This window comes from Osmia bicornis, chromosome 3 (genome assembly GCF_907164935.1).
Source record: "Osmia bicornis bicornis chromosome 3, iOsmBic2.1, whole genome shotgun sequence".
NCBI lineage: Eukaryota > Metazoa > Arthropoda > Insecta > Hymenoptera > Megachilidae > Osmia > Osmia bicornis.
Genome location: NC_060218.1, coordinates 7,495,957 through 7,515,363, shown reverse-complemented (window position 1 = coordinate 7,515,363; position 19,407 = coordinate 7,495,957). Strand labels below are relative to the sequence as shown.

Sequence of the window (19,407 nt, the reverse complement as noted above, 5' to 3'; positions counted from 1 at the left end):
TTCAACTTTTATTCCGGCTTTTCGTGTCAGGCCACAGTGCTGTTCTCGCAGCGAAGCGCACGATACTTTAACAGGAAAATCTCTGTCGCCAGGTTCACGAACAGGATCACGACGAGGAAGTCGGGGCAGCAGTGGAAACGCATCGGCTGCTTCGGTGAAATCGAACAAATCCCCGCCGAATCAATCGAATAACATGACGGAAACGGTACTGGAGAACGTCACCGTGGAAATTCTCGAGGCGAAGGCGTAGATTCGATACGTCATTGCCTGATTTTCCTTCAACGACGGTCACGAGGACGAGCAAAACGAAAGCGATAAATCGTCCTCGAAGCGATTTCAACCTCGTCTCAATATTCTATTCTTAGATCTATTCCTTTATTTTATTTCATTTCGATTCAACGATGATCATCATTTTACCTTTACGTCCTGTGCTTCGATACAGACTTTCCTGGGTCTAATTAACACGTACCGCTATAATTAATCGTAGCCATCCGATCTACTATGTCCGAGGACAGAATGAAAGAAAAACGGTATTCACGAATCGTACTTAAGATAATCATTGTTCCGAGTTCGACGTGATCCAAATCACGTTATTATTCCATTTCAATGGAGCATCATACGCGTGTATGTGTCTTGTGATTTTGATAAATTGCTAGGAGAGAAAGCACGAAACATATTTCAGAGAAATATTCTGAATATATCGAAGAAAAATAATCAACCAGCACTCTCATCGTTTAACAAGATTCTTTCAATTAATTCTCGTAGATCCTTTAGACTCTGCAGCATCTAAGAAAATAAGAAAAAAGAAAAAAAAGAAGAGAAGAATATAATCTTTTTCTACGATAAAAAAAAAAAGAGAGACATCTATCATAGAAGCACAATTTCTTCGTTTTTCTTTTTTCAATAAAATCTGGAGGCGAAACATTAGTAACAATGCGAAGAAATATATTTTCCAATTAAATTTTGGAGAACTTTGCATTGATTCACGATGTTTTTTCTGGACCAAAGGATAGTGTATTCGCATAACTCATTGCTTCGAGCTAACTCTAACTGATAAACACGTATTTTATAATAACAGTACTAAGAATTACTATTCAAAGTCCAAACGATCGCTTCGACGAACGACGATCGATCTATCATCGATCGCGAGCTAACAATCAACCAAATGTTCCACGAAGATAATCTTTCATTCGTCGCGTTCTGTCTTTTATCTCGAACGATTTAATTTCCAATCGACAAATTCGCTGGATATCATTTCGACAATTTAATCATTTCATTCGACGACTTCGGAGACTCGACGATGTTTGTTGGAGTTAAAAGACGGAACACCGATGCTCTAGGGGAATAATAGATATTTTCAAGTGGTCAGCTGGTCTGATACAAATCCATACGAAGAAAGGTCTGCTCGATAAGTGTGCACAATATTTCGGGGTTCAGACGATTAACAGGCTAATTGATACTCACCGAGCCCGATTTAAAGTACGTACGAACAAAAGAACCGATCGTTCTTGCCAGGGAAACTGGTTAACGAGAAGCCAAAAAAAATAATAAAAAAAAAAAAAAAAATACACGAAAGGGACCAGACGAAAGTGTTTGAACGGACATCCCGAGGGTAACGCTGTACACGTAGCGAATCAATTTACGTTTAGCGCGATAATTAAGCAGCATCGTAGCTTTTATCCATTTTACGAGCAACACGCTCGACTAACAATTAATGATCGCGCATGACGGCTTAGGCAACGAGATAGTTACACGCTCGACGAATCGTTTCACATCGATTATCGTTTCAATGTTCATCCGAACGCGCGTTAACCCTTTCGCTGCGAACTACGAAAATTCATTACATTAACGTCGAAATGAATTATTGACTTACTTCGATCAGTGTAATATCTTCCTTATTTTGCAATGTCCTATGGAAAGTTTCAGAGCTTCAAAATAATTTTATTTTATTTTTCAACACTGATCAATTAACGCGTTAATAATTTGAAGCATGAAAATTAGAATACAAATTTTTCTTCGAAGCTTCAATAATTGTCACAGAAAATACGTCGCAGCAAAAGGGTCGAAGACCCTGATCACTCGAAGAACGCGACGACGCTACGTCACTGTCCAACGAAATGGATTTTTCGTTTTCGAAAATCGAGTCCAAGGCAAAGGGAACAGTTCGCAAGGTATTTAAAGTTCGTTCGATCGATCGAATTCTAATGGACAAACGAGAGAAAACGAAATGACACAGTCGCCTCGGGGTATTTTCATCGTATCGATAAAAATGAATGAACGCGTTGAACAAGTTTCTACTCAAATACCTTATTAAAACCGCACAAGATTTTTCTTTATCGAAAGTTAATGTCGATAAGGACACACTTTATCTGTATCTATCCTACACATCAAAATCATCTTTTCTTAAATCGTCATCAAATAGTCCGGTACGATTGTATCTCAGCAATTTAGTGCCTGCGCTCTCGCGTTTAAATAGCGTTTACATAAAGAGATGAGATTAATTAATTATATATATATATATATAGATACGTATACACGTTATATCAGTACAAGAAGAAAATAAATAATATATATATATATGATAATAGGCTTGGCACTATTTGCACTGTTTGTAGATGAATTTTTTGGAACGCCTAGCGACCGTATCCACTCTGTGATCTATGTGCAACGTACAGCTAATAGATTCTTCTTGCTACCGTCGTTGTTATTATTAATACACTTTAATACATAACGAGGATAATCGATAGATATTAATATCGTGTTAAGCGAATCGCTTAATTATTATCGGTGCCGCACCTAGTGTACTCTATATCTCTTTGCACCCATTGTTGACCCATTTGTATATCAACCTCTCAGCTGTAACAAATAACTTAGAAAGAGTATCTTTTTAATAATTATCGCAAACATTCAAGATATAGCGTGAGAAAAAAATCGAGTGACTTTGAAAATAGGGAGATATTAAAATAACAAAAAAAAAAATAAAATAAAATAGAAAATGGAGGAAGGGAGGTGCGTGAACGAGAAAATGTTTTTATTCAATAAGGGTTTCAAGGGACGACGAAGAGGGATCGGTCTGATCCGCGAACGAAATTCGGGGAAGGTTTCCGTTTCCGGATAGAACTTTCCCTCCGTGCCCGATAAAATAAAGTAAGACTCGATATAGCGTTTCAAAGTTAATCGAAACGATTCATCGATTATAATATCAGCTGTGGAAAGTAAATCGTTCGCTTAAGATTTTCTAGAATAATTTGTAGAACCGTGTATTATTAAGAGGCTTAATATCGAGTCGTTAGTTTCCCTCCACCCTTAAAGATACGATGCACAAAACAGAGTAATTTCAATGAAAGAAACAAGCAGGGTGCCTCGTCTTTATCAGTCAAAGACACTCGCTCACTTTTGTAACACCTCTATTCTAAACACCTAAACGTAGATAATTGATACAAAGATCGATTAAGACGATACTTTCTTTCATCTTAACAATGTTTCCGTTTCATCAGCGAACATGTATACACGAAAATGTTTGACATTCGAAACAGAAACACGAACAAAGAAAACGAGAACTATCATAAAGTAATCGTAACGAGTTTCTTGTGATCGCGTAATAAGAAAATCTTCATTGTATAACCTTGTTAAAACGAAGAACGACAGGGTAATCCAAATATGGGGAAGTGTTTGGATTACATTTCGTTCTTGCGAGGGGTTTGCTTCGATTTTCCATTTACTTACCTGAACTCTCTCACACCGAACGTGTAAAGGCATGTTGGAAAAGTAACCAACATGGTTACCGCGACCATTTTTTAATACGTCAATGGGATTTTTGACGGACGATGTCGCTTTTTTCCTTTCGCGTTCGTCGCGACGAAACCGGAAGACGCAAAACACGAACCGGATACCGATAACTCTCGCCAACAACGATGGAACATGCCGAAATCAAAATTAGACAATATACCTTTGTCGATGCAGTCCCGAACGGTGGATCAAGATAAAACGATCTTTGATCGCCGTGGGACGAACAATCTTCGCCGCGTCAGTGCTTTATCGAATTGTACGGATCATCATTCTTATAGAAAGGATCTTTTAAATACCGAGTTTCGCGATTTTGTAAGTTTCTTCCTAAACACGGTTTCGCCTACGTAATCCTTCTCGAATTCAGCACAAATATCGTCCGATTAGTATCCTTAGGATCGAGTCTCTTCTAGATACGTAACATTGTTAAGGTATTATTATTGTAATCACGGACACAGCTTGCTTCTAAGGGACTATAATATAGCGTGATCGAGCACGATTAAGCTTTCTAGTAGGATATTAATAACGTTAAGGGAGAAACGTAGAGGTTTCGTCTGATCGCATTTTTTGTGCTTAATTTCAATGATCCGTCTAGGAATGTTCGATTACCGATTTGTAGACGGTTCAAGCGAAACATTGTGATTCGATTTAGCATTAAAATATATACCGTAAAGATTATCGTACACTCGTCTCGAGATATTCGTATTTCTATATGTACATGTACACAGAAATATGATGTATTCGTTAAATGTAGTTCGCTTCGATTCAAAGGATCGCGTAAGGTTTAAGATTAAGCTCTCTACGATTACATGCTACGTTGTAAAACTTTAAGTATCTAACGCAGGATATCTAGTGAACAATTGGAAATTTAACAGAGACGTACTCTATCGGAGGATATTTAAACACAGATCTAGACGAACTCGCGAGAGAAACTTTTGAATTAGCGAATAGAAAGTTTCTTAGCTACAGAGTGGATGGATGCGGACAAAATGTATGCGAGTCTCTCATTTTTCAATTTTCAATATTTTATAATGTCCGGTATGTAACGAAAGTGAATATCGTTGAACTTTTGGCAATATACTACCCAACACTATTTTACTAGCGGCTTAGCCTACCTTGTAATCTTTATATTATACATTTCATATTATAGCTTGTAACGGATAAATTAATGATCTATAACAATTGTATTTGAAACTTAATTATATTCTGACTCTTTGAATTCGTTTTAATAAAATCTTAATACACTGTACAAACATCGTTTGTCATCTTCGTATCCTTTTATTAAAAAAAGAAATGATATAAGAAAGGGTGGTCGCAGAGAAATTTCCCTTTCTTTCTTGGTACAAATTATATTTCGAATTTTGTATGAAAGATCAATTAATATAATAATGATCATTGTTAAATAGTTTCAAAAGTACTTTGAAAGTATATGATACCTTCAAATATTTACAAGAACATGAATACTGTACACGATGAAAGTTAATCTTATTTGTACGAATTTTTTGCTCTCCAATCGAGAAATTCGTCAAACTCAGCTTCGTCTCCACTAGAGATATCCTCATCAGTATTGTTTTGCTTTCTATCAGTGGCTTGTACTTGCTCTTTGCGTTTTACTAGATCCATTACTCTATCAAAATATTATTTCATTTAATTACTATGAATTATACTCTTAAAATAAAGATAATTTTATCTTTAATTACCTAGACCAATGTCTTATTTGTTCTTCTATTTCATCTAATTGTCTTTCTGTTGTTGCCTCCTCTTGATCCTCTGCAATGATTTGTGCAGATTGTGCTGTTTCTTCTTTTATTTCTTTCTGAAACTTTTCCCATTCCTCTTCTATGGGATTTTTATATTCGACATTACGAACCTAGAATACCCCACAGAAAACATATAATAATATGTCCTCCTATTATATGTACAATTTTCATGTAATATTCTTACTTTGGCATCCAAAACTGGATCATCAAAAAATCCTTCAGGAAGAACTGCTTGATTTGCATCTTTATCCCTTTCTATTTCTTTCTCATTTTCCTCTTTTGCCTCAACATTTTTCAATTCTTTCTCATGTTCTTTATCATCTTCTGACTTCTTTTTTATCACAGAAGTATTTGAAAGTACCGTACCATTAGGCTGCTTAGAAGGTTTATCAAAGAAATCTGATGGCAAATTTGATGGTACTTGTGTTGACTGTACTGTGGCATTTTTTAATATACTCTTTATTTTTTTATTCGCTGTTGGTTCTTGCGGAGATGTTGGTCTTTTGAATGTAAGTGTTGTAGCTGTTGGAGACTCTGTTTCTAGTTTAGTCTTTTTTACTAATATTATATTTTCCTTGTGAGTTTTTGAATTTAAATGTACTGACCAAACTGCTTCACTATGTACAGCAGTTTTACACAAAATACACATAAGCTGTCCTGCATCTGTATATGTGTTTACCATGGTTAAGGACTTTTTAAAAATATTAAACTCGTCAAGTAACAGATATACGATGTTAAAATATAATTATCACAAATAAATAAGAAAGCTAACATCAAATATCAAACAAAAAAGAGATGTACAAGTTAACCTTAAAATATATAAAATTGTAATGAAAAAGGATATTTCGCTAATGGTGATTCAATTTTCTTAACAGTTCCTAACTTCTTTTTATGTTCACTCATAGCTTTACGCAAATCATCTTGTGTCAATTTCCTTTTCAGCGACATTTTGAAAAATATATTTCACTTTTCAATAATAAATAAAACTTCTGTTTTTCAGGTTATGTTTTCTATGCAACTCCAGCTCCTCTGTTATTAAATTTTTGAAATAACTTCATCACCTCAGTGGCTACAGATACAACAAAACTGAGCATGCCTATGTTACCGATGGGTGGCCACTTTTGGGGTACATGGTACCACAGTATGAAGTTAGGATGAAACTTCGGGAAACTGTCATGCTCCGATTTAGGCCAAATTATACAAATAAGCTCCATTTTGCAAAAGGAAATATCTGTGAAAATGGTATTTGGCGACTCGAAACTTTTTTTACCATTTTGGTTTATTCGTAATATAAACATTTCTGTGAATCGTATGTCCAAATAGGGACCAGACTGATATTCTTTGGGTCGGATAGAATAAAACGAGCACCCAAGGGATGATGTACAAGTCTCCAGGTAGAAGTAATTTGAAAACTACGATTTCGTTGATTGATCACTCGCGAAAGACGTCAACAAGGTAAAACAGACCAGAAATTTAGTTTCTCGTTCATTCTGTAGGGCGCAGTTCGTTCGTTTGATTAATAAACAATTGTAAAATTAAAAATAATAATTAAATAATTTTTAATAGAATAATTAAACAAAATTTTGCAATATACCCACGCGGAAATGTAAAGAAATAAACAATTTAAATAGATATAACAATAATTTGATTAATAAACAATTGTAAAATATAAAATAATAATTAAACAAATATTAACAAATATCAAGTAGAAATAGTTAAATCTGCGGAACCGGTGAAGCGGAACGTCATGTTTGATTGCGCGCGCAGCGCCGGTACAAGCGCGACCTAGAGGGAGGTCAAATCTAATCAGTCTTATCGCGACCGCCAAAGGATACGGATCGAGCTGTCAAACATATACCGGTACGGGTTGACACCATGGATATTCGTGCATGGATTTATCAGTGTGTTACCACAAGTGTTATTGTGTGTGCCTATGGTGTTTCCCATGTATTTTGGAATATTTATACGGATATATTAGTGCGTTTTATGGTGTGGTCACCCATGTGTTTTGACATTTTTATACAAGTGCATTAGTGTGCTGTGTGGTGTGGTACCCCATGTACCTGCATGTGCTTTATCGTGTTTTATGGTGTGGTTTCCTATGTGCTTTGGCATATATTTACGGATTTATTAGTGGGTTTTATGGAGTGGTACCCTATGTGTTTTGGCATATTTATACGGATTTATTAGTGGGTTTTATGGAGTAGTACCCTATGTGTTTTGGCATATTTATACGGATTTATTAGTAGGTTTTATGGAGTGGTACCCTATGTGTTTTGCTATAATTTTGCAAATATTTTATGGTGTTCTATGGTTTTGATCTTCATGTATTTTGGGATGTATTTGCATGTCTTTTACCATGTTTTATGGTGTAGTTATTCCTATATAGTTTTGCATGCATATTTTTTAATTATCCTATGTATTAGCATATTAACTACAACAAATTGAGAGAAAACATATATCGTTCAAGAATCGTGATTTTTATGCTTTCAGATGAGTGCTTTAGCCAGTGGGGGTACCGTTACTTTGACGAGCCAACAGACGAGCTATGGGTTAATCTAACAATAAGATGCGTGGCGAGTGCAGTGGTGCAAGTCAACGATCGGTGAGTCGCATGCTTTAAAGTTCCTCCGGTTCCCATCATGTCGTAGGACGAATGGTCCGTAGCGACACGGGAATTGGTTGTAATTTTTATTTTTTCAGCGAGCATAGTGACCCACGAATATCACTGTATTATTTTATACAATGATAATCGTGCAAATTGCTTTTTTGTGTATTTTATGCCTTAGCTCAGGATAGGGTTTTCTTGTACATATTTACATATATAGATTTCCAGTTTAAAAATGTAGAGAAGTCGGATGACCCTCCGACTTCACAATACACTTTCTTTTTTATATGTACAAGAATTTATTTCGCGATGAGCGGATTTCAATATCAAAGTAATAAGCATGAATACTATTAATTATTATAACTACTTACTTTGATAACGAAATCGTTCTTGAAATTGAAACGTTTTCCCGATTTTACTCGTGAAATTGGCATCAGTTTAATATATGGGCTGGCCCCCAGAGGGGTCGGTATTTGCTCTTCAAGCATTGTATAAAGTTCCTCTTTCGAACGTGAAATTCATTCTGTCACGTTCACGGTTCTCGACCCTAAACACTCATCATTCACACTTCAGCCTCACGAACTCTATCACATAATCATTTATCCACCTGCATACTTTTGTGTAGTGAAATATTACCCCGTTAGATATTAATGTACCAGTCACGTTTCTAAATCAGGATTTTCTATTTTAATTAGTGTTGCGAAAAATTTCCAACGCGAGAGTAAATATGACTATACACTGACTAGTATTCGGTGGGAATCCTTTTGGTTTTTAAACTCAATCCAATATTTTATTTATTCAATCAAATTAGTTACAAGGATTCCGCGGCATAAGACCGTGAAACACCATCTCATGGGAGACAAACCCATGCATTACTAGGCCTTTGCAGGCGCAGCTTTAGAATACGGAACATATGAAAATATGTTACCATATTCTAAACTGTAGTCCTTTTGTCTATACTATGGGCGTCCGTCAATCTGACACCGTTGGATGCAACGTGTTGGACGGGCGGGTAGCGCTCTTAGCGAAGGGGTGCATCCTGTCCTGGCGTTACGACGTCCAGGCGGGGTGGGTGGTATGTAGCGTCGAGCGCAAGTTCAGGGGGCCTAAGAACCTCCGTTGCCAGCTGATATTAGCAGTAGACGTATGTTTGAGTCATATCTGCTCAATTTTGCTTTTCAATATTTGCTCTTCAAGCATAATTTAAAGCTCCCCTTTAGTCATGTTGCTAGAACAGGATTTTCTATTTTAATTAGTGTTGCGAAAAATTTCCAGCGCGAGAGTAACTATGACGATGCACTTACTAGTATTCGGTGGGAATCCTTTTGCTTTTTAAACTCAATGTTTTATTTAATTAATCAAATTAGTTACAAGGATTCCGCGGCATAAGACCGTGAACACCATCTCATGGGAGATAAAACCATGCATTACTAGGCCTTTGCAGGCGCAGATTTAGAATGTGGCGGAGTACCAAATCTTCCATTTGATAAACTGCAGCCTTTTGTCTATACTATGGGCGTCCGTCAATCTGACACCGTTGGATGCAACGTGTTGGACGGGCGGGTAGCGCTCTTAGCGAAGGGGTGCACCCTGTTCTAGGCGGGGTGGGTGGTATGTAGCGTCGAGCGCAAGTTCAGGGGGCCTAAGAACCTCCGTTGCCAGCTGATATTAGAAGTGCACCGTTTTTGCATCATAGTTGCTCTATTTTGCTTTTGAGTATTAGCTCTTCTTTCGTACATGAAATTCATTCTGTCACGTTCATGGTTCTCGACCCTAAACACTCATCATTCACACTTCAGCCTCACGAACTCTATCACATAATCATTTATCCACCCGCATACTCCAGTATAGTGAAATATTAGCCCATTAGATTTTCTATTTTAATTAGTGTTGCGAAAAATTTCCAACGCGAGAGTAAATATGACAATGCACTGACTAGTATTCGGTGGGAATCCTTTTGGTTTTTAAACTCAATCCAATATTTTATTTATTTAATCAAATTAATTACAAGGATTCCGCGGCATAAGACCGTGAAACACCATCTCATGGGAGACAAACCCATGCATTACTAGGCCTTTGCAGGCGCAGCTTTAGAATACGGAACATATGAAAATATGTTACCATATTCTAAACTGTAGTCCTTTTGTCTATACTATGGGCGTCCGTCAATCTGACACCGTTGGATGCAACGTGTTGGACGGGCGGGTAGCGCTCTTAGCGAAGGGGTGCATCCTGTCCTGGCGTTACGACGTCCAGGCGGGGTGGGTGGTATGTAGCGTCGAGCGCAAGTTCAGGGGGCCTAAGAACCTCCGTTGCCAGCTGATATTAGCAGTGCACCATGTTAGTGTCATAGTTGCTCAATTTTGCTTTTCAGTATTTGCTCTTCAAGCATTGTATAAAGTTCCCTTTTCGAACTTGAAATTCATTCTGTCACGTTCACGGTTCTCGACTTCACGAACTCTGTCTCATAACCATTTATCCACCTACATACCTTTGTGTAGTGAAATATTACCCCGTTAGATATTAATGTACCAGACATGTTTCTAGATTAGGATTTTCTATTTTAATTAGTGTTGCGAAAAATTTCCAACGCGAGAGTAAATATGACTATACACTGACTAGTATTCGGTGGGAATCCTTTTGGTTTTTATGTGATAAAATTAGTTACAAGGATTCCGCGGCATAAGACCGTGAACACCACCTCATGGGAGATAAAACCATGCATTACTAGGCCTTTGCAGGCACAGCCATAGAGTACGGGACATTTAAGTATGTCGCACTCCATACGCTAAGCTGTCTTAAAGTCCTTTTGCCTATACTATTAGCGTCCACCACTCGGACACGTTGGATGCAACGTGTTCGATGGGTGGGTAGCGCTATTAGCGAAGGGGTGCATCCCGCCTTAATGGCCAGGTGCCATTGCGGCCAGGTGCCTTAAACAGGCGGGATGGGTGGTATGTAGCGTCTGGCGTATGAACTAGGGGGCCTAAGAACCTTCGTTGCCAGCTGATATTAGCAGTGGACGCATGTGGAGTCATATTTGCTTAATTTTGCTTTTCAATATTTGCTCTTCAAGCATAATTTAAAGCTCCCCTTTAGTCATGTTGCTAGATCAGTATTTTCTATTTTAATTAGTGTTGCGAAAAATAACGCGAGAGTAAATATGACGATGCACTTACGAGTATAGGGTGGGAATCCTTTTGGTTTTTAAACACAATGTTTTATTTAATTAATCAAAGTAGTTACAAGGATTCCGCGGCATAAGACCGTGAAACCATTTCATGGGAGATAAAACCATGCATTACTAGGCCTTTTCAGGCGCAGCTTTAGAATGTGGCGCACGACCATATGTTACATATTGTAAACTGCAGCCTTTTGTCTATACTATGGGCGTCCGTCAATCTGACACGTTGGATGCAACGTGTTGGACGGGCGGGTAGCGCTCTTAGCGAAGGGGTGCATCCTATCCTAGGCGGGGTGGGTGGTGGTAGCGTCGAACGCAAGTTCAGGGGGCCTAAGAACCTCCCTTGCCAGCCCTATATTAGAAGTGCACCATGTTAGCGTCATACTTGCTCTATTTTGCTTTTCAGTATTTGCTCTTCAAGCATTGTAGAAAGCTCTTCGTTCATACTTCAACTTCATTCTGTCACGTTCACGATTCTCGACTCTAAACATTCATCATTCACACTTCAGCCTCACGAACTCTATCACATAATCATTTATCCACCCGCATACCCCGGTATAGTGTATACTTTTATTAAAATAGTCTAGTTTATTTCCTCGCTATATTCTCCATTCGCTCTCGTCTTCGACTGATATCACACCGCGTTACACATTTCCTTTTACTCCCAATTACTCTGTCTTTCTTTCTCCAAGCTATCCGACTATATACTCCACCCCCATGGGGGGGCCAGCCCATATACTAAATCGAAGCCGTAAAATTTCGCCGATATTCTTACTTTTAATAAAGTGAGAATATCATCTTTAGTTTTTGCTAATTATACGTTTTAGCTTAGGCATTTCAGCACACATGAAGAAAACTGGTAGGTGAAAATACCTTTGGCCTTGTTCATTTTTATGCCCAAAGCTCATTCGGGTACTTAGATGTACTCGCGTGGGTGGAGGGCGGTGGACAAGGTTTAGTTTTAAGTGTAATACATTTTGGCGACTGACAAAAGTAGTGAACCAATAGTGAACCACGATACAAGTTCCACATGTGTGTGTGTGGTTAGGATGTGGGATTTGTATCGTTCATTAACAATCTTAACTTACTATAACATTACAAAATACTTATCAAGAATAAATTGACAAATTTTTACATTAGATAATTCAATAGAACACGAAAATGTAATGTATTACTTTAGCATAATGTTCACTATTATTTGTCAGTCGATTTCAGCAAAAAGGTATGATTTTATTAGAGTGTGAAAGTTGAATTGAACTCGGGTGTCGGAGGCGTCCCGGGACGTTCTCCCTAGGTGTAGGCATTTTTGCACCCGGGTGGTTGTATGAGAACCGTGGAGTGAATTTTTGTGAGAATGATTTTTGCCCTTTTTTAAATATAGCGATAGGCAGGCAGGTAGTTTACTTCTGGTGTGATTGAGTTTAGTTTATAAGTAGGCAGGGCCAGAGCAAGCTTTCATGTTTCTCTTCGTATTCTCCTCTAATACGTGAGAAGCTTGTATCTGGGGTTGGGAAACCAAAAATCAAGAGAAATGATGAAAATGCAATTTAATTAATTTATCAATTAATTAATTTAGCATTCTCTCTTGATTTTTTCAAGGCCAAGCCTTATTAGTTTGTAAGTCGTAGTCGTGGTACTAGACCCGATTACAAAAATGAAGTATTGAAGTGAAAGTGCAGTGAAGTGAAGTGAAGTGAAATTAAAAAGTGTTTTGTGCTTGGACATTTGCAAAAATTGTGCAGGTATGCGAGTAGCGATTCAAGGGATCGTTGCTCGTTTACGTGTTACGTTTTTACAAATGTCTGAGCAAACGTAAAATTTTCGCGAGTGATTTTTGTGAGGCTATTGCCGAAGAAAGAAGAGGCTATATGCTGAAGAGCCCCGGCAAAATTTGCCCAGAAGAGGGGAACTACTAATGGCTCTCCATCTTCGGATGGACAGTCATTCTGTCACTATGCTCGCTAATTTGTTTTTTGATTTTTTAGTTTTTTTTTGTATGATCCTTTTGTACATATCGTCGAGAATATATTGAACTCGAAATTTTATGAGTTCAATAGCCAGCTCGTTGAATGGTCAACTCGCGATTTTATTTCCCCTATTTCTTTTTTCTTTATTACTTTATTGAAATAAATTATTTTTTTCTTATTGATTTGTCCATCTATTATATTTCATGTTCTCATTTTAAATAGGTTCAATTTATTTAAAACATAGCCTGGGTGCGTTCTCATTTTATTAAATATCTCTGAGATTGTAATGGTAATTATATTTTCTGTTCTCTGCATTTTTCATTTCAATTGTAATCGAAATTATGACGTTAATTATATTTTCTATTTCAGCATTTTATTGTTGAATTGTTATTTTGTTTGTTTTGGGGGGTTTTGTGATTTTAGGGAGGTCACTATTTTATTTCAGGAAATTATTCTCCTCGGGTATATAATAATCATCTTTTCTATTACAGCATTTTGTTGTTCAATTGTTATTTTGTTAATTGTTACTGAAATTATGATGTTAATTATATTTTCTATTTCAGCATTTTATTGTTGAAAGTTTTATGTTGTTTGTTTTGAGGGGTTTTGTGATTTTAGGGATGTCACTATTTTATTTCAGGAAATTATTCTCCTCGTGTATATAATAATCATCTTTTCTATTACAGCATTTTGTTGTTCAATTGTTATTTTGTTAATTGTTACTGAAATTATGATGTTAATTATATTTTCTATTTCAGCATTTTATTGTTGAACGTTTTATGTTGTTTGTTTTGAGGGGTTTTGTGATTTTAGAGATGTCACTATTTTATTTCAGGAAATTATTCTCCTCATGTATATAATAATCATCTTTTCTATTACAGAATTTTGTTGTTCAATTGTTATTTTGTTAATTGTTACTGAAATTATGATGTTAATTATATTTTCTATTTCAGCATTTTATTGTTAAATTATTATTATTTTCTCAATTGTTTCTGTAATTAGGATGTTAATTTTATTTTCTATTTCAAGATTGTATTGTTTAAATTTTTATTTTATGTTGTATGTTTTGAATGGTTTCACGTTCTTATGATTTTAGGGTGGGTCACTAACGTAGCCACCTCCATGTGGTGTGACCTGGTAATTGATATCGTTTTCTAAAGATAACTTTTAGAAAGCGATATCAAGCTAAGAGCTACTATAAAAAGATTTATATATTTTTTAATTGGGAAACAATAGTTTAAATTCAGAAAAGTATTTTCGGAATTGCAATATTACGATATAGAACGTATAACTATAGTAATTTTATAGTTCCTGAAAAAAGAACTTGTATGATTTTTGACTAATTACAAATGACTAATTACCTCCTTCTTTTCGAAGTCGATTAAAAATAAAATAAAAAGAAAATCACAAAATATGGAATTTAGAAAGAACGAAGTTGTTACGCAATGGTAGAAAGAAATCAACTTTCTTCTGTTACCATACCTCAGTGGCACTGAGTGGCACAACTACCTTATCGACTACGGTAAAGTGAAGAAATGTTGAGAAGCTGATATAACCAAAATACGAACGTATTTCAAATAATTCAGGTACAGTTATTTTCACTAATTTTTATTGATATAACATTAATAATGAAAAGAATTTATCATTATGCTGATATAATACATTTAAACTCATTCAAATAAACAGAATGTATGTATTTATATAATTTTTAATATTTTTATGTTTTCAACTTTTTGACATTTTACTTTTTTTTATAGCATACTATTTTTAATTATTTTATTTGTTTGAAATTATGACACAAGAAGATTGCAAAACATTCATGGAAAATAATAGCTGTGTACCAGTTTTCAATAATGATCCCCTTACGGTATTTGGATCTTGTCCATCATGTTCCAGAAAATTAAATACTGAAGAATTATTAACACTAATAATGAAGTGTGTAAATTTTGCAGCAATAAAACATAAAGACCAAAGAAGAAAAGATTCAGAAGGAACACCATATGTAAACCATGTTATAGGTTTGAAATGTTGTTATACTTGTATAAAGAAAAAATATAAAAAGTTACATATTTTACTATTCAAGAAACTATGAAAATAGAGTCAAAAGTACAGAAAGTATTTTCTAGGTGTTGCAAATATTTTGATCCAAGAGGGTAATGTTCATGATCCTGTTGTGATTTTATCAGCCTTGTTACACGATACAGTGGAAGATACGAATACCACATTTGAAGAGATAGAAGCACAATTTGGTACCGAGGTTTGTAATGTAGTTAAAGAAGTAACTGATGATAAAAGTTTGCCAAAACAAGAGCGGAAAAGATTGCAAATAGAAAATGCTCCTAAAAATAGTCACAAAGCTAAATTAGTTAAGCTAGCAGATAAACTGTATAATCTAAGAGATCTTGAAAAAAACCCTCCTGTTGGGTGGTCACCAGAGAGAATAAAAGAATATTTCAAGGTAATTTATGAGAATTGAAAAGATCTTGGTATAAAACTTTTGCATGTTGATATTAATGATATTAAAAAATATTAATTACAGTGGGCCAAAGCTGTGATAGACGGATGTCGTAAAACTAATTCTAATCTAGAAACGGAACTAGATAAAATATATGCAAATCGAATAGCTCGTGATAGGGAAAGCTGTGCATGTAAAAAATCAGTTATACCATCATGATTTATTAAACAATAACTAAAATTTAATGATTCAACATAAAAAAGATAAAAGTACATTTGAAACACTGATACTGAGATGACAATATACAATGTTTAAAAAAAACCATGAATATTATCATTAATATTGCTTTCAGTAAAGTTCAGCAAGTTGTATAAAATGTATGAAAAGTTGTTCAAAAATTTGTAAAAATATTTAATATACGTTATACACAAATTTGTTTCAACAAAATAATATTTGCATCGAATTACGTTGTAAATCTTCTACTGTTTATTATAATGTTTTTGAAAGAACCACTTCATATATTCTGCTAGCTTCTCCGCCTCTTCTACACTAATAGCATTATACATTGTAGCTCGAATTCCACCTACAGATCTGTAATTAAATATTTTTGCATTCAATCGCAGCTCTTACACTTTTTCCATTCTTGTTGCTATTTGAATTTGCAACATCGTTGTTCGTTTTTCAAGTTAGACTGACCTGTGACCTTTCAACTGAAGCATTCCGCGCGCGGACGCGCCGGAAAGAAATTCTTTCTCAAGTTCCTCATCGTTGTTTCCTATTCTAAATGGAATGTTCATCCTACTCCGTACATTTGGTTGAACTGGACACGAGTAAAAACCTTTCGACTCGTTGATTACTTTGTATATTTTCTGACTCTTTATGATAGCCAACTTTTCCATATTTTCAACACCGTCGTGTTCTTTGATCCATTTTAATATTAATCCAACTGTGTATATTCTAAAATGTAAAATGAACGTTTCAACAAACAACTACTTCTTTGTACTTCAATTATAGTAGTATTGTCGAGGATGCTTTTGACTCGTCTTTGCGTGTACATTCGTTTCATCATAACGTGTTTTTTATCAGAGTTGCTTACTGAAATACTGGTGGTGTATTATGCAAGGAGTTATCAGCTGCCATAACAGTAAAATCCAGCACTGTGGGACAGACTTTCATGGCATGGCCAAGAACATCGTCTCGTACTATTACTAGCGTTACTCCAGCTGGACCAATATTTTTTTGAGCACCAGCGAAGATTACTGCAAACTAAACAACACGTTATCACTAGTTATTGACTCGTCTTTCTTTCATATTAAACAGCCATCAGATCTGATATAACGTACTTTCGAAATGTCTAGAATTCTCGTGGCTATATTTGACGACATGTCCGCAACTAGTGGTACTCCATTTGTCTCAGGAATGTAATTGAACTCGATTCCTTAAATAATTAAATAAATATAACCGTCGAAAATCAAGAACATTCATCTTTTCTTCGTTGTGTTACTGTTTAATTACCATGAACCGTTTCATTAGCACAGTAATAAACGTAAGATGCGTTGGGGTCCAAGTTCCAGGTCGAAGGATCAGGAATGTCAGTGTATTTCGTTGTTTTTGGTACAACCAGATTTACTTTCCCATATTTAGCCGCCTCTTTTGCCGCCTTGGCTGACCAAGAACCTCGAAGGTTTAATTTTCGTTAAAATTGAAGAGTGATCTTTTGCTTTTGGATCTTTAATATTATCTTTATAACATCTTTGGAAAACCTGCTTTCTCATGCAAATCAATGGAATGTATTCTGTATTTACCAGTTACTATATAGTCCGCAGTACCAGTATTCATCATATTCAAAGGAACAGCTGCAAAAAGTCCCGTTCCACCGCCTTGCATGAATAAAATTTTATAATTGTCGGGGACATGTCTGTAAAGTTTAAGAACTCTTTTATTATAATTCCTTAACAGCAGGGACGGCCCTGGGCCTAGGCAGACTATGGCCCACCCAAGGTCCAGGACCCCCATAAAACGATTTTGCAAGAAGAGTAATGTTTACTTGAATATTAATCTAAATTAGTTATACAAGCTTTAATGTTAATTTTATAAATTTTATTTGAGGTACTTTTTTTATGTCATATATGTGAAGGGGTCCGTTTTCGGAGCTCGGCCCTGCTTAAGTTCTTTCTAATTTCCTATGTTTATATTTGAAATTAAATCCCTTTTTTTGTATCAACTTACAATATCTCTCGTAATGTTGCTTGGGCATCTTCAATAACGTTTTTGAATTCGGCCGATCGATGACTCAGTTCCAAAATACTGACTCGAGTATCACCGAAGGCAAGTAATTCGCTTTGCACGTGTTTCATCACCTAAACATTATATTATTTTATTTTTAAATTGCATGGCCGACAGTTGAATGAACGTGTCTGACCTGGAACGATATCTCCAGCTTCTAATTTACCATAAGATAAACTTACTTTCTGTCTGACAATTATACTATAGAATTTATTTTATAATAAACATAAGTTTAAAAATTTTCATTCTATAAAGATATGTAAATTAACTATGTTGAAAATAAAAAAAAATCACTAATTCATCGTAGTACCTCTTCCGGAAGTTTGGCTGGTCCCGCTCCAAAATTGATCACTTTGTTTTTTTCACCCATTGTGAATACTACTGTTTACTGGACGGCTATTACAGAAACACTGAACCAAACTTGATGCAGAAAGAAGAATCTCCGTTTATCGAGTCTCGTTATCTTCTCAGAGCTCGGGGGATTATATCTACAGTGTACTTCTTTGTATTTGATTCCGCCTTTCACACATATTCCCGTCAGCAACTCTGATCCATGTACTTACGTTACATGCACATAGCAAATGATTATATATCGGTTCCTTTTTTCTTTTCTCTTTGTAGCTCAATCACTTCCTTCACTTTCTCTTTCAACTTTTATTTTGCTTACGTTCACTTCACGTAAACGATTGATTACAAATTCTAAGATAGATATTATAATAATCAATCGGTCACGCGATCAGTATCGATCACCGATATTTGATACCGTGTTTCACGTGTTGTGTATAGGAAGATCTATCAAACAGGTTTTAATGAACCGGAAACGGGGAGATACATTTGCAATAGTTTGTTTCAACCGCGAAGATCGAAAGATTTATTAAAAGGATCTGATAAAATTTCTTCTAATGCAGGGACAGATTCAGAAACCTTGCTTGAGAGTAGGAGAAAAGTATGTAAAATCATGTTTTTCAATTTTTCTGTATACGATTTGGTTTATTAATATTTTTATCCAATAGCAGTTTAAATAATATTAGAATACTAGTAAAAACAATTATCTTATGAGATGTTTTCATAACTCTTTGCGGGAGGTAATCTCTCCTCTGGATCCACCAATGTTCCTGATATGATTCTTATTTAAAACTTGAAAAAATTAAGAAGCTTATCAAAGCGACTGATATAAGAGTACACTTTAATTCGTTGGTAAATACAAGTGGCCACCACGACTCCTTATCTTTTATTTATGAAAACAAATTACAAGGATAGCACGTGACTCACTTATTAAATTCAGATTCCGTGTTTGTTTAACTCCAGTCGTGAAATTCATTTTATCTATACAGAAATGGTGATATTTTAATGATAGAGTA

General features: G+C 35.6%; 4 protein-coding genes across 10 annotated transcripts in view; 2 read left to right on the top strand and 2 right to left on the bottom strand.

The window, feature by feature from the left end:
- LOC114877806 overlaps positions 1-5,002 on the top strand; it is a 29,662-nt gene extending 24,660 nt beyond the window's left edge. For 3 of the 4 annotated variants that reach the window (XM_029190862.2, XM_029190861.2, XM_029190863.2), the window contains one exon: positions 93-5,002. In XM_029190862.2, coding sequence (XP_029046695.1) covers positions 93-250 — 158 coding nt within the window. In that variant the 3' untranslated portion in view covers positions 251-5,002. The remainder of the gene's footprint in view (positions 1-92) is intronic. The other variant, XR_003789633.2, reaches the window with a different exon arrangement.
- Positions 5,003-5,081: 79 nt separating this feature from the next.
- On the bottom strand, positions 5,082-6,582 carry LOC114877807 (zinc finger protein 830). Its single transcript, XM_029190864.2, has 4 exons — positions 6,391-6,582; positions 5,731-6,217; positions 5,487-5,656; positions 5,082-5,413 (listed from the first exon to the last, which is right to left on the bottom strand). The coding sequence occupies exons 1-4, from the start codon at positions 6,492-6,494 to the stop codon at positions 5,272-5,274; spliced, it is 903 nt and encodes a 300-aa protein (XP_029046697.1). The 5' UTR covers positions 6,495-6,582; the 3' UTR covers positions 5,082-5,271.
- Positions 6,583-14,709: 8,127 nt separating this feature from the next.
- On the top strand, positions 14,710-16,192 carry LOC114872011 (guanosine-3',5'-bis(diphosphate) 3'-pyrophosphohydrolase MESH1). 3 transcript variants are annotated; one of them, XM_029178722.2, is made up of 4 exons: positions 14,710-14,891; positions 15,108-15,323; positions 15,432-15,763; positions 15,845-16,192. In XM_029178722.2, exons 2-4 carry the CDS (start codon positions 15,125-15,127, stop codon positions 15,977-15,979), a joined length of 666 nt encoding a protein of 221 aa, XP_029034555.1. In that variant the 5' UTR covers positions 14,710-14,891; positions 15,108-15,124; the 3' UTR covers positions 15,980-16,192. The 3 variants fall into 3 exon arrangements, with proteins under 3 accessions (XP_029034555.1, XP_029034552.1, XP_029034554.1); XM_029178719.2 differs by having other exon boundaries at positions 15,063-15,323; XM_029178721.2 differs by having other exon boundaries at positions 14,711-14,891; positions 15,111-15,323.
- LOC114872010 (probable phosphoserine aminotransferase) lies at positions 16,155-18,863 on the bottom strand. Of its 2 annotated transcripts, XM_029178718.2 has the most exons (9): positions 18,610-18,863; positions 18,357-18,534; positions 17,990-18,120; positions 17,566-17,678; positions 17,276-17,437; positions 17,104-17,198; positions 16,857-17,026; positions 16,457-16,717; positions 16,155-16,351 (listed from the first exon to the last, which is right to left on the bottom strand). In XM_029178718.2, the coding sequence occupies exons 2-9, from the start codon at positions 18,414-18,416 to the stop codon at positions 16,240-16,242; spliced, it is 1,104 nt and encodes a 367-aa protein (XP_029034551.1). In that variant the 5' UTR covers positions 18,417-18,534; positions 18,610-18,863; the 3' UTR covers positions 16,155-16,239. The 2 variants fall into 2 exon arrangements, with proteins under 2 accessions (XP_029034551.1, XP_029034550.1); XM_029178717.2 differs by having other exon boundaries at positions 18,357-18,863.
- Between the last annotated feature and the right edge of the window lie 544 nt (positions 18,864-19,407).